This window comes from Labeo rohita, chromosome 20 (genome assembly GCF_022985175.1).
Source record: "Labeo rohita strain BAU-BD-2019 chromosome 20, IGBB_LRoh.1.0, whole genome shotgun sequence".
Lineage (NCBI taxonomy): Eukaryota > Metazoa > Chordata > Actinopteri > Cypriniformes > Cyprinidae > Labeo > Labeo rohita.
In genome coordinates this window covers 13959584-13974572 of record NC_066888.1, presented here as the reverse complement: position 1 = coordinate 13974572, position 14989 = coordinate 13959584, and the positions used below count along the sequence as shown (strand labels likewise).

The 14989-nt window shown below is 34.0% G+C and overlaps 1 protein-coding gene across 4 annotated transcripts in view; it reads right to left on the bottom strand.

Moving 5' to 3' along the window:
• clocka (clock circadian regulator a) overlaps positions 1 to 14989 on the bottom strand; it is an 85704-nt gene that overhangs the window by 10333 nt on the left and 60382 nt on the right. For all 4 annotated transcript variants that reach the window (XM_051138981.1, XM_051138982.1, XM_051138983.1 and 1 more), the window contains exons 6-13: positions 12920 to 12979; positions 12246 to 12394; positions 9326 to 9417; positions 9122 to 9211; positions 7349 to 7469; positions 7065 to 7178; positions 4914 to 5032; positions 4511 to 4593 (exon numbers count right to left, since the gene is read on the bottom strand). In XM_051138981.1, coding sequence (XP_050994938.1) covers positions 4511 to 4593; positions 4914 to 5032; positions 7065 to 7178; positions 7349 to 7469; positions 9122 to 9211; positions 9326 to 9417; positions 12246 to 12394; positions 12920 to 12979 — 828 coding nt within the window. The remainder of the gene's footprint in view (positions 1 to 4510; positions 4594 to 4913; positions 5033 to 7064; positions 7179 to 7348; positions 7470 to 9121; positions 9212 to 9325; positions 9418 to 12245; positions 12395 to 12919; positions 12980 to 14989) is intronic.

Here is a 14989-nt window from a genome sequence, read left to right as displayed (position 1 = left end):
TGCTATTCAAGATGTATAAGTCTCTGAGCCTGCAGGCTGAACGTGAGCTATTGATTTAAGACATGCTGTGTGCTTGCAAACAACAAACATGTCTTAAAAAACTAAGAACAGTCTCAAGGGAAAGCGAGTTTTGACAGTCACAGGCTCACACAGCCTGAAGCGCAGCACTTCTCGAAAACAAAGTACTGTAAAGTGACATTAAGATAGTGGTTCTCAGTCATTTTTTGCTCCAAGGCTCCCACTGTCCACAGTAATATTCTAGTGCCGCATGACTTTTTAATTTGTTTGTGATTACTGGATTTGTTTTTAAAAACACCTTATGTTTACAATTTGCACCTCATAAAATATTTCACAGCTTGGCATAAATAGAAAAACGTACTGTGGAGATCAAAATTAGGGAACAATCTATAAATACTTGATTTTTTTCTGAAATACTGTTAATGTTCATCACTCAAAATCTGAAGGAATATCAACTGTAGGTATACCACTGTTCTACTAACATGTTTGACAAAATATCTGAGGCATTTCAACAAAAAACTTCAAAATTAGGTAACAGTAACCACTGTAGCACAGAAGAAGATTACAGCTAAAAGGGAGGATTTGGAGGGTTACAGCTGTCAGAAATTAGTGGGGAGTGTAGAGGCCCTTTCTTTTAATGACTTCAGCACATCTGTTGCCGCAGGACATCACTAGTTTCTCACGCTGTGCTGGTGTGATCTTGGTCCACTCTTCTTCTACTCTCTTCCATAGTTCGGTAACTGTAGTGAGTTTCTTAGCCATCAGTCGGGTTTAGATCAGGACTCTGGACATTTCATTATTTCATTGTTCTTAGCTTCTAGGAACTGCTTCACCTGATTAACAGTGTGATGGGGACATTGTCTTCCATGAAAATTGCAGGATGATTCCTCTGTTTGGTGCTGAACAAAATGTTCAAATAAATGAAACTTGCTCTCATCACTAAAGTGAACTTTAGACCAGTTCTCCTCTCTCCACACAACATACTCCTCAGCAACGCTGAGCTCAGCCTGTTGATTCATTCTGCTGATGAGAGGTTTAGTCACTGCAGAGTGCACGTTCAGTCCGACTTCTCATAAACATGCCGAGACAGATCCTTACCCTGTTCAGAACTGAACTGGCAAGCAATTCCAGCTGCAGTGCTGAACCCATTCCCCACTGAGAGTCTCTGCATTATCCTGTCTTCTCGTGCATTTGTCTTACATGGACAACCAGCTTTGTTGGGAGATTTGAATGATTTAGTGTCATTGTAAAGTCAAAGATTTGGAATGACTAACTTCTCTTGCAGTGGCTGAAAGGATCATCCCTTTGGCTTTCATCTGGACATCATCCTGTGCAGGTTTTAAGTCACTTCAGAGTAGCCCACCATCTTGCAATCTCAGGCTGTTTACTCTAGTGCATTTTTGTTTTTAAAATGGCATTTCAAAATGAAAACGATCCTTGTCTACACTGGCGTTTTCACGACATTTCAGAAACAATCTCCGTCCAAACTACATAACACACGTCACATGACCACTTATGCAGGTACAACCACATATGTATAGGTAGATGCCCTATTATATAAATGGCGGACGTGTCAGATGCTTGGAGCTTGGACCCATACAAATCTATGGGTACAATAATGAGCATGATGTTATTGTTTACACGGTCGTCAATGATACGCAGAGCGAATGTGGGCAGTCATGCCATTGTTTTCAAAAGTCTCCGTTTTGGTCCGTTTACACTGAAACACAACCCCAGGGTTTTCAAACTAAAAACGAGGTCAGCAGCGTTTTGAAAAGTCTCTGTGTTCGAGGGTCAAAAATGCTGCAGTAGTGTAAACAACAGGCATAGCCATGGCTAAAGTTACATGTTTTAAAATGAAAACGCACTAGTGTAACCTCAGCCTCAGTGAAAATTAGAGGAATGCTGCCAGTTACATAGGGTTTGTCATATAATTAAGGAAATTAGCACTAGGTGCCAGATTAACACTAGTAACTTGGAGGTATCTGTAAGTGTTCTCCAATATTGATCAGAGTTCTTTTTCAAACATTCTCACTGAAGTTTTTTATACTGTGCTTCAGAATACAAAATTTATAAAATATGCTTCTAAAACTGCCCTTCAACTCATGTTAGGGCAACTTCAAATAGGACTAAACAGTGATCTTGAAATTTAGGAAATTATAGGTTGTTCTCTAATTTTGATCTCCACTGTATATTTAAACTTGATATTTCCATGTCTAGTAATTAAACCTCATATATGGATTCATATTACTTTATTTTTAGTTGTTTTGTGACCATCTTAAGTCATTTTGAGGCCCCGTAGTTGAGAATCACTGCACTTTAGGTTAAGTCATAAAGTTAATTGTAGAGTAGCATTGCACTGCAGTGTCACTGCTAATCTGTCACCAACCTCAATCAACCATTCTGCTGTTAAAAGAGGGTTTTAAACCTTGACGTTTACGACTTAAGAACAAAGCCAAAAATTCTTCGAAGACACGCACCTTTGAGTTAACAACAAAATCAGTCACATCTCTCGCATGCTTTCAGTTAAACTGTACAGCTGAATGAACTGACGGGCGCTTCTATGACATGTAATTACATTAGTGAAAATTTGAAGTGGATCAAAAAAGTCGTCCTAAGACAAGAACGGGTATAGTTTAGATTTTAGGACAACTTTCATGAAAGGTCCACTTTTGATCCACTTCAAATGATGACCACTATATGAAGAGTTTATTTGCAAAAACAGATAGCAGTTCTTTTACATTTTCAAAAATCTTTTTTTTTTTTATTGTTATCATGTTTTTACTTGAAAATGGTTAAATGGGCGTTTCATATATTGATAATTACACAACTATGATTTGTTGCAATTTTGCACACTTGAAATATATTAAAACAAAGACTCACATATAATGTACTCACCCCTTTGTCATGCAAGATGTTCATTTCTGTCTTTCTTCAGTCGTAAAGAAATTATGCTTTTTGAGGAAAACATTTCTCATATAATAGACTGCTACAGTGCCCCGATTTTGAACTTCCAAAAATTCAGTTTAAACGCAGCTTCAAATGATCCCAAATGCGGTTGTAAACAATCCCAGCCGAGGAAGAAGGGTCTTATCTAGCAAAACCATTGGTTATTTTCATTAAAATAGTACAATTTAAATACTTGTTATTCTCAAATGCTCATTTTGTCTTGCTCTCTTTGAACTCTGTGTATTCTGGTTCAAGACAGTTAGGGTATGTCGAAAAACTCCAATTGTATTTTCTCCCTCAACTTCAAAAATCATTTCAATATCATCCTACATCGCTGCATAAGTACCGACCCAGTCTTTGCAAAGTAAACATGCAAGGAATATCAAACACCCTTGACAAAAAAGGTAAAACAGCAATATAGGATGATTTTGAAGTTGAGGGAGAACATGAGAAGGGAGTTTTTCGACATACCCTAACTGTCATGAACTGGAAAAAAAACAGTTCAGGCAGAGTAAGACAAAACGAGCGTTTGACATTAAAAGGTATATAAATTGTATCATTTTTATGAAAATAAAATGATCGTTTCGCTAGATAAGACCCTTCTTCCTCAGCTGGGATTGTTTACAGCCACATTTGGGATCATTTGAAGCTGCGTTTAAACTGCATTTTGGAAGTTCAAAATCGGGGCACCATACCAGTCCATTATATGGAGAAAAATGCTGAAATGTTTTCCTCAAAAAATAATTTCTTTACGACTGAAGAAAGAAAGACATGAACATCTTGGATGACAAGGGGGTGAGCACATTATATGTGAATATTTGTTTTGGAAGTGGACTTCTCCTTTAACTTGTAATGAAATATCAAGCAACACTATACACTTTACATGTGCTTTAACACATTAAAATAAGTGTCCTTTAAAGCATTATAAAAGATTATTAAACCATGATTATTTGTAATGTATTTTAAAGTAAAACTTTTGGGAAAAAACTTTTAATGGAAGTAAAACACTGACAACAGTGATGTAGCGGTAGATATACAGTCATGAAATCAGAGATCCTCTTCCTGAAATCCAATCGCAAGTGGTGACAAATACTATCCAGAGTAAAATCTCGTCTGACCTCTAGTGATCGAATCACCTGAAATGCATCTTAAAGCGATAATTCGCCCAAAAATAAAAATTCTGTCATTAATCACTCACTCTCATGTCGTTCCAAACCTGTAAGACCTTTCATTTTCAGACACAAATTATGATATTTTTGATGAAATCCGAGAGCTTTCTGACCCTGCGTAGACTCGGATTTCATCAAAAATATCTTAATTTGTGTTCTGAAGATGAAACGAAGGTCTAACTGGTTTGGAATGATATGAGGGTGAGTAATTCATGACAGACTTTACATTTTTGGCTGAACTATCCCTTTAAGATCCAGGCCTAAGTGAAACTAAGTAGCAGAGGCACTCTTCAGTTTTACTGGAGAGGGAAGGTGATGTGTGTGCTTGACAATGAGCTCACAAAAACAGTCATGAGAACAGATGAAGTTTGTACCTGTGGTCCAAGAAGAGGAATTTCCACTCTAAACTGTGTCTGGAGGTGAATTCCTCATTGGGCTCCTCCACAGTACACATTTCCTGTCACACAGAGGTTATAAACAAGAGCGTGCTTACTTATAAGCACATCTAGCAGACAAAAAACAAGAACAGAAACCAAGTGACCTACTTCTCACACACTCAGTGTTTTGCATGCTGGTCATTTATCAGTGTCTTCAAAAACAAAGCCAATTCTTGTACAAACATGTACAGTGTCTATCAACACGCCCACACGCATACATTCAACCCCGTGTCATGATGAATATGTACAGATCTCACTGAGGTTGTCACTGTCTGTCAGGCAAATATTAGAAGTCACAGGACCAATGAGATGGTGCCAAGTCGGATTTGGCTCAACCTACCTTGATAAACTGAGGCTTGGCTAACCTCACTGTTGCTATGAAACACACTCTGTCTTCAAACATGGGCCTCAGCGATCGCTGGATCACTCCCTCAAAGCCGTTACGTGTTGAGTTAGGCACTACAGAGAGAAAGACAAGCAAATGTTCATGAATGGAAGTGGATTTAGAGATTAATAAACAATAAGCTTATTTTCTTTTGTGTACCACTAGAGGGCAGCACATGCGAGGAAACGTCAAATACTAAATATGAATTCTGGTATAAGAAACTTGTTTTGGATCTAAAACAGGAAGTTTATTAAGTATTTATTTTAAGACGTGTCGTTTGACAAAAAATGTTGAAAAAATGTTACATTTAGTCAACATTTCATTCAATGTTATATTCATTTTAGCCCATTTGACTCTCATTAACAATAACAAAAATAACTAAAAATAACTGAAAAAAAAAAAACATTAAGAAAATAAAAACAATTAAGAAAACGTTAAGAAAATAAGAGCATTATTATTATTTGGAGGAATTTATTTAAAGAAGAACCTGTCACAAATTCAATTAGCATTCAAAATAAATAAATAAATACGTAAATACACACACACACACTATATATATATATGCGCGTGTATGTGTGTTAAGGGATTAATACTAATTAATTGACACTTGTTCCCATTAAACTGATCATTTATACAGATACAAAAAAAAGTATTAAAAATAGTTCATGCAAAATTTGGTCAATATTTCATTCCATTTCATTTTCATTTTAACTCTCACTAACAATGTTGACTGAAACAAAACAAAAATGACTGAAAATAAAAGAACATTAAGAAAATAAAATATAATAAAATATAAATAAATAAATAAATAAATATATTTATAAATAAATATAATATATATATATATTTTTTCTTAATGCTTAATTTTATATATATATATATATATATATATATATATATATATATATACATAAGCATTAAGAAAATAAATATATATATATATATATACATTTATTTTCTTAATGTTTTCTTAATTATATATATATATATAAAAATTTATTTTCTTAATGTTTTCTTATATATATATATATATATATATATATATATATATATATATATAATTAAGAATATATATAATATTATATATATAATATATATAATATTAAGGGATTGAAACTTGTTCCCATTAAACTAATAATTTGTACAGATACAAAAAATGTTTAATAAATATATTAATAATGTTAACAAAATGAAAAAGGAAAAAAAAAAAAATACGATTTTTTTTAAACAATGACAATAATAATAATTGTAACCAAATCAGAGAATGATGTCTGAAATAAATAATCTACAAAAACAGTATTAAAAATGGACCAAAATGTATCAAACTATGACGAATTTAACTTTTCTACCATTAAACATTTATGAATTAACTTTCAAAGCATACACTGTAAAGGATTTATTAACCTAAACTCCTAAAATAGAATATGATGAGTATCCTTATGTATGATCTATTTTAATTAAAATGGTTTAATTATCATCATGATGAGTCTTTTTCACCTCATCTAATCTTCATTGTTGCTAAAAAAAAAAAAAAAACCCTTCAAACATGTCTCAATTCCACTGACAGGATTAAAACAGATTCCCTGTACTTACTACATATGTTTTTATTATTATATATATTATTATATATTATTTAAAGGAGATGTTTAAATACTCTCCCATGAACTACTATATAATTAAGTCTATTTGTAGGTCGATTCCCCTGAAAAGTATAAACTCAGCGGCTTTGTGGGGAAAAACATTGTTCTGTTTGTTTGATCATTTCAACCAACATTGGCTGGTTTAAGGTAGGACCATCTATTTGTGCAAACAAAGGCTGTTTGAAAACCTCCATACATTACTCGTACTATTATGTTTACTGACGTCCGTCATATTACACACTTCACCTTAAGCCACAAACGGTCAACTTTCCATCTCGAAATCTGGGTCAGACGCCTGTTTCTTTGGCGGACTGGCTTTTCGCAACACATCCTATTCAAATAATGATCCTTGCTCCATCTACTCTCATAAGAAGTTCAAGCAATCAAGCACTTGGCTGGGTAATTCAATAAATGAATCCATATGAATGACACGGTTGACGCTGCAGGCATTCGTTCTGACACTCACCAGTGTTGAGGGACTTAAAGTTTCCGATGAACTTGACATACTCATAAACGGGCGGCTCTTTTGGGTCAATCGTGCCCCGGAGCATGTGACAACAGAACTCTAACTGGTTCTTTGCTGCAGGGAAGCAAACAAAAAACAGCAATAATGAGCTCTAGACTAGTGATCTGCGCTTAAAGAAATGAGACAATAACAGAGAGCGAGAGAGAAAGACAGAGACCAGAAGAAACCATTTTTTGGTCATGAGGAGATGATAAAACAGATAGAACGTCTGGAGTGATTCTTACTCTTTAGGTAGTCTGGGGTGAGGGTCTCTCCCTCCAGCATGTGTGTGGACAGGGCTTTATACACCTCTGAGTGCTCACCCATTGGGAGGAAATTCAACAGATTCTGATCCACAAGATCAGACTGAAAACACAACCACAGCCATTGTTAGTATCACTCATACTTATACAATAAAGCTGTTCACAGGAATAGTTGGAGGCTGCAGAGTTGTTGTAACAGATGCATGCATGCCATATCAAACACTGCATTCACAAACGCATTGTGATGCTGCTCATTTGCATATGGCTGTTGCTTAGTCAGCGGTCATTGACGCTCAACCAACTGTCATTGAAAATAAATTATTTTTGTTTGCTTTGTTGCTGCAAATTGCTGGCAGTGTGGTTAGGACTAGTTGTCCACACAAATAATAGTTTAGCAGGGCCATCAAAACAATTTTGATTTAATATTTGCTTTCATATTTTTAGTCGCTGATTAATTTAGAGACTTACACTACCGGTCAAAAGTTTTTGAACAGTAATAGGAAGATTTCTATTTCAGATAAATGCTGTTCTTTTGAATGTTCTATTCATCAAAGAAACCTGAATAAAGTTCTACTCAGAGAACATTACAATGATTTCTGAAGGATTGTGTGACTGGAGTAATGATGCTGAAAATTCAGCTTTGAAATCACAGGAATAAATGACATTTTAAAATATATTCAAACAGAAAAGAGTTATTTGAAAAAGTTTTGGATCAAATAAATGCAGGCTTGGTTAGCAGAAAAGACTGCTTTAAAAACAAAAATTAAAAAAAAATTCTTACTGTTCAAAAACTTTTGACTGGTAGTATAACTTCTCACATGGCCATTCAAAATGTTTGGGTTACTAATTTTTTTTTTTTTTAAAAATCATTTTTTTTTTTATTGATCAACAATGCATTAAATTAATCAAAAGCATTTATAATGTTACAAAAGTGTCAAATAAATGCTGTTCTTTTGAATTTCCATTCAGCAAGGAATCATGAAAAATATGCATCACCATTTTTACAAAAATACTAAGCTGCTCAACACTTTTTGGCATTGATAATAATAATAATAATAATAATAATAATAAATGTTTTTGAGCAGCAAGTCAGAATATTAGAATGGTTTCTGAAGGATCATGTGACTGGAGTAATGATGCTAAAAAATTTAGCTTTGAAATCACAGGAATAAATTACAATTTAAAATATATTCAAATAAAAAACAGTTATTTGAAATAGTAAAAATATTTCTAAATTTTACTGTTTTTGCTGTACTTTGGATCAAATAAAGGCAGGACTGGTAAACAGAAGAGACTTCTTTAAAAAACATTAAAAATCTTGCTGTTCAAAAACTTTTGACTGATAGTGTAACTTCTCACATGACCACATGACAAAATGTTTGCGTTAGTACAATGTTTTTAAAAGAAATATATATATTTTGTATTATCAACATGCATTAAACTAATCAAAAGCATTCATAACATTACCAAAGTGTCAAATAAATGTTCTTTTACATTTTCTATTCAGCAAGGAATCAGGAAAAAACACATCACCATTTCTACAAAAATATTAAGCTGTTCAACAGTTTTTGGCATTATTAATAAAAAAAATTCTCAAGCACCAAATCAGCATATTAGAATGATATGTGGAGTCTGGAGTAAGACTGGAACAATGGCTGCTAAAATTTTTTGCTGTATTCAATTTTAAATTGCAATAATATTTCACAAAATGACTGATTTTAATGTATCAAATAAAAGCAGTGCGTTCATACTCACAGGTAGATGTTCTAATAAAGACGTGACACTTTCTGAGACATAGATTATGTTTCCATCTGTCATGATGGCCAAAAAGAAGCCATCTAGTGCCTAAAAAAAAAAATAAAGCAAATAAAGAATATCAATAATTCTACAGTTTTATTGTTTACTGAGTGAATCCACACAAAAGTATGTTGTTTTATGCCAGTGAGACTAAATCCTCACCTCCAGCATCAGCTGTGTGAACTCCTCATTACTAAGAAAAGGCGGCTTCCAGTCCTGACGGATTTCACTCGACTCAGACTGAGCGGCAATTTCTGATGGAAAGACAATACAAACAAGGGTTCGGTTTTAAGAAGTAAAACATACAAGCTTTATCAGGTTAATAAACTACATTTTTGAATAATTATAAATGTTTACTTTTTTATAGAATAGAGCATAATTATGTACCTTTTTAATATTATTTACCTAAAACAGGGGTTGTTTATATATATATTTTTTTAACATTTCAGTTGTTTGAAAGGGGTCATGAACTGAGAAATTAAAATTCCCTTGATCTTTTGCCATATAAGAGGTCATTGTACTATAAAAACATATTGTAAAGCCTGGGACACACCAAGCCGATGATTGGCTGTCGAGCTAGTTTGTTTGGTCTCTCGCCTCTCATCGGGCTCGTGCCGACAGGAGTTTTTTTTGATCAGTGCAGGGGCCGTTGGCACGCGTGAGAACTCTGATTGGACGCAATCCAATCCAAAAAAAACAGTCTTTGCATTACCTTCCTTCTGATGTCAACATTAGGAACTTGGTTCTTTGTTTACTTAATTTTACCACGGATTTGTTTACAAACAAGGCACATTTTGACACAGGATTTTCAGAAAGAGTGAAACGATGCTGTGCCGACTATTTTAGTTTGTTTAACATGTACTGAGTATTTATGTTTTAAACCTAAATTAAAGCAGCATCCATCTGTAAGTGTTAGCCAATCATAGCAGTGGGCGTTTACTTCCAAGTCTACAATCAGTGACACCTATTTAATAGGGGTGTAACGATACATGTATTGTACCGAACCGTCACGGTACGGGCATTTCGGCTTGGTGCATTAGGCCTCACAACGAATACAGGCAATTCATCCTCAACCCAAAAGGAGGCATTCGCAGTAATGCAACTCTGTTTGATAACCGCTGGCAGAAGAACAGCGAATGCCAGGAGTTGCGCACTTGAAAAAGACCACTAGACAGTGACCATGTGCTGATTCTGAACGTGTCTCTCGCTGACAAAGGAGTATAACGTTACTTTAAAGTCTTGTGCACTCAACTGTCTGCGAAATGGAGCTTTGCGCTCTTGTTTCCTACCTCTCTCATTCGGCACAAATCCAAATATATCCATTTCCATATTTGCGATGCATCCAAATGCTAAACTATTACTTATGTAAATTATAGACTTTGTATTTCAGTCGCATTCTAACGGTGACACAGTGAGGTGGGCGCGCTGATGTTTGCTTCACTGTGTTTTATTTTGATAATGTACCAACTGCACTGTCAAGTTAGCAATGCTAGAAGCCTGGAACTGATATGTTTTGTGTTTGTGTGCGCCGACACGATTACTTCAACTTTCCTCATACCAGCAAAATCACCTTGAACAAAAAACAAAAAGAATGTCGCTTTCTGCCATTTGAGTTCCTTTCTGACACAAAACTGAACTGAAACTCAGCAAATATAGGCTACGTTACATGTCGCACAGTTTTTTCCCCTTGTCTGTCAGTTAACTAAATTAAATATATTTCAAGTATTTATTCCTTGTATGTATATACGTACTGCAGATTTTATAGCCTATATATGACATTAATTTGATATAATATTTAGTATTTTCACATGTAGGTGGAAAAAAAATTGTAATTTGTACTACTGTCTGTTTAAAATAAATGAAAAGAAACCTAGCATATTAGATTTGATTTTTTTTTTTTTTCCTGTTGTACCGAAATCGTCTCGAACCGTGACCCTCGAACCAAGGTACGTACCGAACCGTGACATCTGTGTACCATTACACCCCTACTATTAAAAAAAAAAAAAAAAAAAAAAAAAAAAAAAAAAAGAGCGTTTAGATGATGGGGGTGAAAACAGGACAGAAAATAGCATATTACTTCAAAATTATGTTTTTGATGTAAAAATATTAATCACATAAGTGTACAAAAGTAGTTCATGATCCCTTTCATTTCAAAATTGTTTTGCATTTTAAAATATGAGTTTAGTTTTATTTAATATAATAATAATATCACTTTTACCTTTTATAAAATATATTTTACCTTATACCTTATTTTTATTTGGTATTACATTTAGTTTTCTAAAAAAATTTTTAGCACTGCACCAAACTGTTCAATATCTGTCCAGCACACACAGCACTCTTTTTAAAAAACGCATCATCCACAAAAAATGATTCCAAATGGAATCTGTCCAAATTTCAGTTTTTTTTGCAGTTACTATACAATCTTTTGTGAAGAATAATTGAATTCGCTATCGCTTTGTTGTCTACTTCTGCCTTACTGATTGCAGAAATACCCACTCGTATATGTTGAATGAAAAAAAACCTGGTGGAAATGTCATGTCATTTTATGTGTCATCAGATGGCTCCTTCCTGTCTAAGTGGGCGGTTCTTGGCTAGAATTCATAAATAGTAAACTGGCTTGTGAAATCACTTTTACTTGCAGAATCAATTACTGATTAAAACATAAACTTTTTCCTGTAATTGTTTAGTTTTCCGTAGTATTTTAATGTATATTATTACTGCATTTTAGCCCATACAGCAAAATATATATATATATTTATTTGCTAAAATATGTAATTTATGTAAATATATTTTCTACCAATAAGCATTTAAAAATATATTTTGACCTCTGTATATTTGAGTCCAAGAAAATGCATTTTCTTTCTTCAGAAATACATTTAGAAATATATTTTGGTACATGATGGTTGAAACTAAATATAAACTGTTTGCAACATATATTTAGCATATATTTTTTGTATGGGAGGTAACTGTAAAATCTTCCTTTTAGTCAATGAAAACGCTAAGATTACTTTCTTTTTTTTTAAATGAAAACTGTTCTAAACACAGGAAAAGTTGCTATTAATTGGTCTGGCACTGCGGTAACCTTTGTGCTTGCGCAGGAAGTCGATGCTTTTCTGTAGGATGGTTGACTTGTCCATCTTGCGGGTGTTGCCCGGCAACATGGTGCCCAGTTCCTTGATGAGCACATTGAACTGGTCTCGCCTCTTCTTCTCCGACTTGTTCCTAGAAACTCTGTAGGTGGAAAAACAGGGGTGGAAAATTCCAGCGGAAATCAGTTGCTGTCTTAAAGATAATAAAATAATAACAATTTCATCTGTATTTCATAAGCTTTCGAAGTCACAGAAAAGCACACGTCATGTAACCATCTTGTAATTATCTGAAATTCTGCAATTTACTCCTCAAAGTGATAATGGGACGCCATCTAATCGGAGAAAAATCTGGCAGTGCTGAGAGAAACCATTTCACGCTTCTGTGACTGTATAAAGAAAATGAGGGTGAAGCTGTGCACTCAGGTTTAAACAGTCATAACTAGGTCATACTTAAGTTTCTATTCCTGGTGCAAAAGCTCTTAGATATACTACAGTGAAAAAGGACTTGTCTATACAATACTCTGGTGTAATGAATCATGTTTAAACGACTCTTGCATGAGATAATGGAATAAAGGGTTGGCTCATGATAGGAGTTCGGCTCGAGGTAAAAGAATGAAATTTCCCTTGAGCAATCATAATAATCATAATATTTTGCTTGTCTAGTCACCTTTTTGCTTTGTCCTTCTCATCTTCTTCCATCAACCCATCAAAGATACTGCTGTCATCCCTGAAAACAGACACATAGTAAAAGAGGTTAGACCAGCTTAACCAACATGAGCTCCACCTGGCTATGTGACCCGCCAAATTACTGACAACTTCATTTATCAACCGTTTGTCACTTCCAGAATAAAAATTTCCTGATAATTAACTCAAGTCTTCCATGTATTTCTTTCTTCAGTCGAACAGAAATCACGTTTTTGGAGGAAAATATTCCAACGCAGCTTCAAATGGCTCTACACGATCCCAGCCAAGGAATAAGCGTCTTTTCTAGTGAAACGATCGGGCACTTTCTTAAAAAACAACAACATTTAAATACTTTTTAATCACTGATGTTCGTCTTGCACTAGCTCAACCTCACGCATTACGTAATCACTCATGCGTAATGTAGGCGGAAGTACCGACCCAGTGTTTACAAAGCGAACGTGCAAAGAAAGTCAAATGGCTTTTACAAAAAAAAGAGCGAGAGAGATTGGACGATTTTGAAGTTGGGGGAAAAAAATTTATGTTTTTCGCCCTACCCTACCTTTTTTGAACCGAAGTACACAGACTGTGTGTGACCCTTCCAACGTGATTATGTAATGTGTTAAGTCGTTGACGTGCATTGCAGAGCTAGTGCAAGATGAGCATTTGTGGTTAAAAAAATATGTAAATGTTATTATTTTTTTTTTTTTTTAGAAAATGACAGATTGTTTCGCTAGATAAGACACTTATTCATCGGCTGGGATTGTGTAGAGTCCATTGAAGCTGCATTGAAACTGCAATTTTGACCTTTAACCCGTTGATCCCCATTGAAGTTTGCTATATGGAGAAAATTCCTGGAGTGTTTTCTTAATTTCTTTTTGACTGAAGAAAGAAAGACATGAACATCTTGGATGACATGGGGGTGAGTAAATTATCAGGAAATTTTTATTTTGGAAATGAACTAATCCTTTAACCACTTTAATCATTTTAAACAATTTTTGTTGTGTGTTTTTATTATTTTTCCTAGTTTTTATCCATTTTTATTTCAGCATTACTTTTACACTTATTTTAGTGTATCAGTTTAAACTAAACAAAAATGACATGTTGTCTGGCAACTAGCTGAAATAAAATAAATGTAAGCTTTTCTATTTCAACTAACATTTATTTTATTTTTACTGTTTTAAGTAACTTTATTATTATTTTAGTTTTCATTAACTGTTAAATGGTTAGTTAAGCACAAAAATTAATATTCGGTCATTAATTACTCACGTTATTCCAATCACATGAAACTAAAATTCTGATGCTTCAAAAAAAAAAAGACATTGTAAAACTAATCCATATGAATCAAACGCTTTAATCCAAGTCTTCTGAACAGACATGACAACTTTATATGAAGAACAGATTTAATTTAGGCTTTCATTTGCATATAAACTTTTATTCACATATGTGGAACACAAAAAGCTGATGTATGGTTTGTTAGGATAGGGCAATATTTGGCCGAGATACAACTATTTGAAAAAAAAAAAAAAAAAAAAATCTAAATATTGAGAAAATCACCTTTAAAATTGTCCAAGTGACATTCTTAGCAATACATATTACTAATCAAAAATTAAGTTTTGATATATTTACGGTAGAAAACTTGCAAAATATGTTCATGGAACATGATTTTACTTTAATATCCTAAATATTGGCCTAAAAGAAAAATCAAAAAATATGACCCATACAATGTATTGTTAGCTATTGCTACAAATATACCCGTGCTACTTAAGACTGGTTTTGTGGTCCAGGCTCACATATATTCCTTTTTAAAGCCAGTGGAATGAACTTTCAACGTAGGGTCAGAAACCTCTTAGGTTTTTCTTAGGATTAAAAACGAAATCTTCATTCGTGTTTCCAAGATAAACAAAAGTCTTGCGTGTGTGGAATGAAATGAGGGTGAGTAACTGATAAGACATTTGACCTCTTTACCTCTTAAACTGCTGAAACTGAATCACTGATTTAGAACTAAAGAACCAGACCAGTCAGTTTTGTGAACTGCATCAACAGATTCACTTAA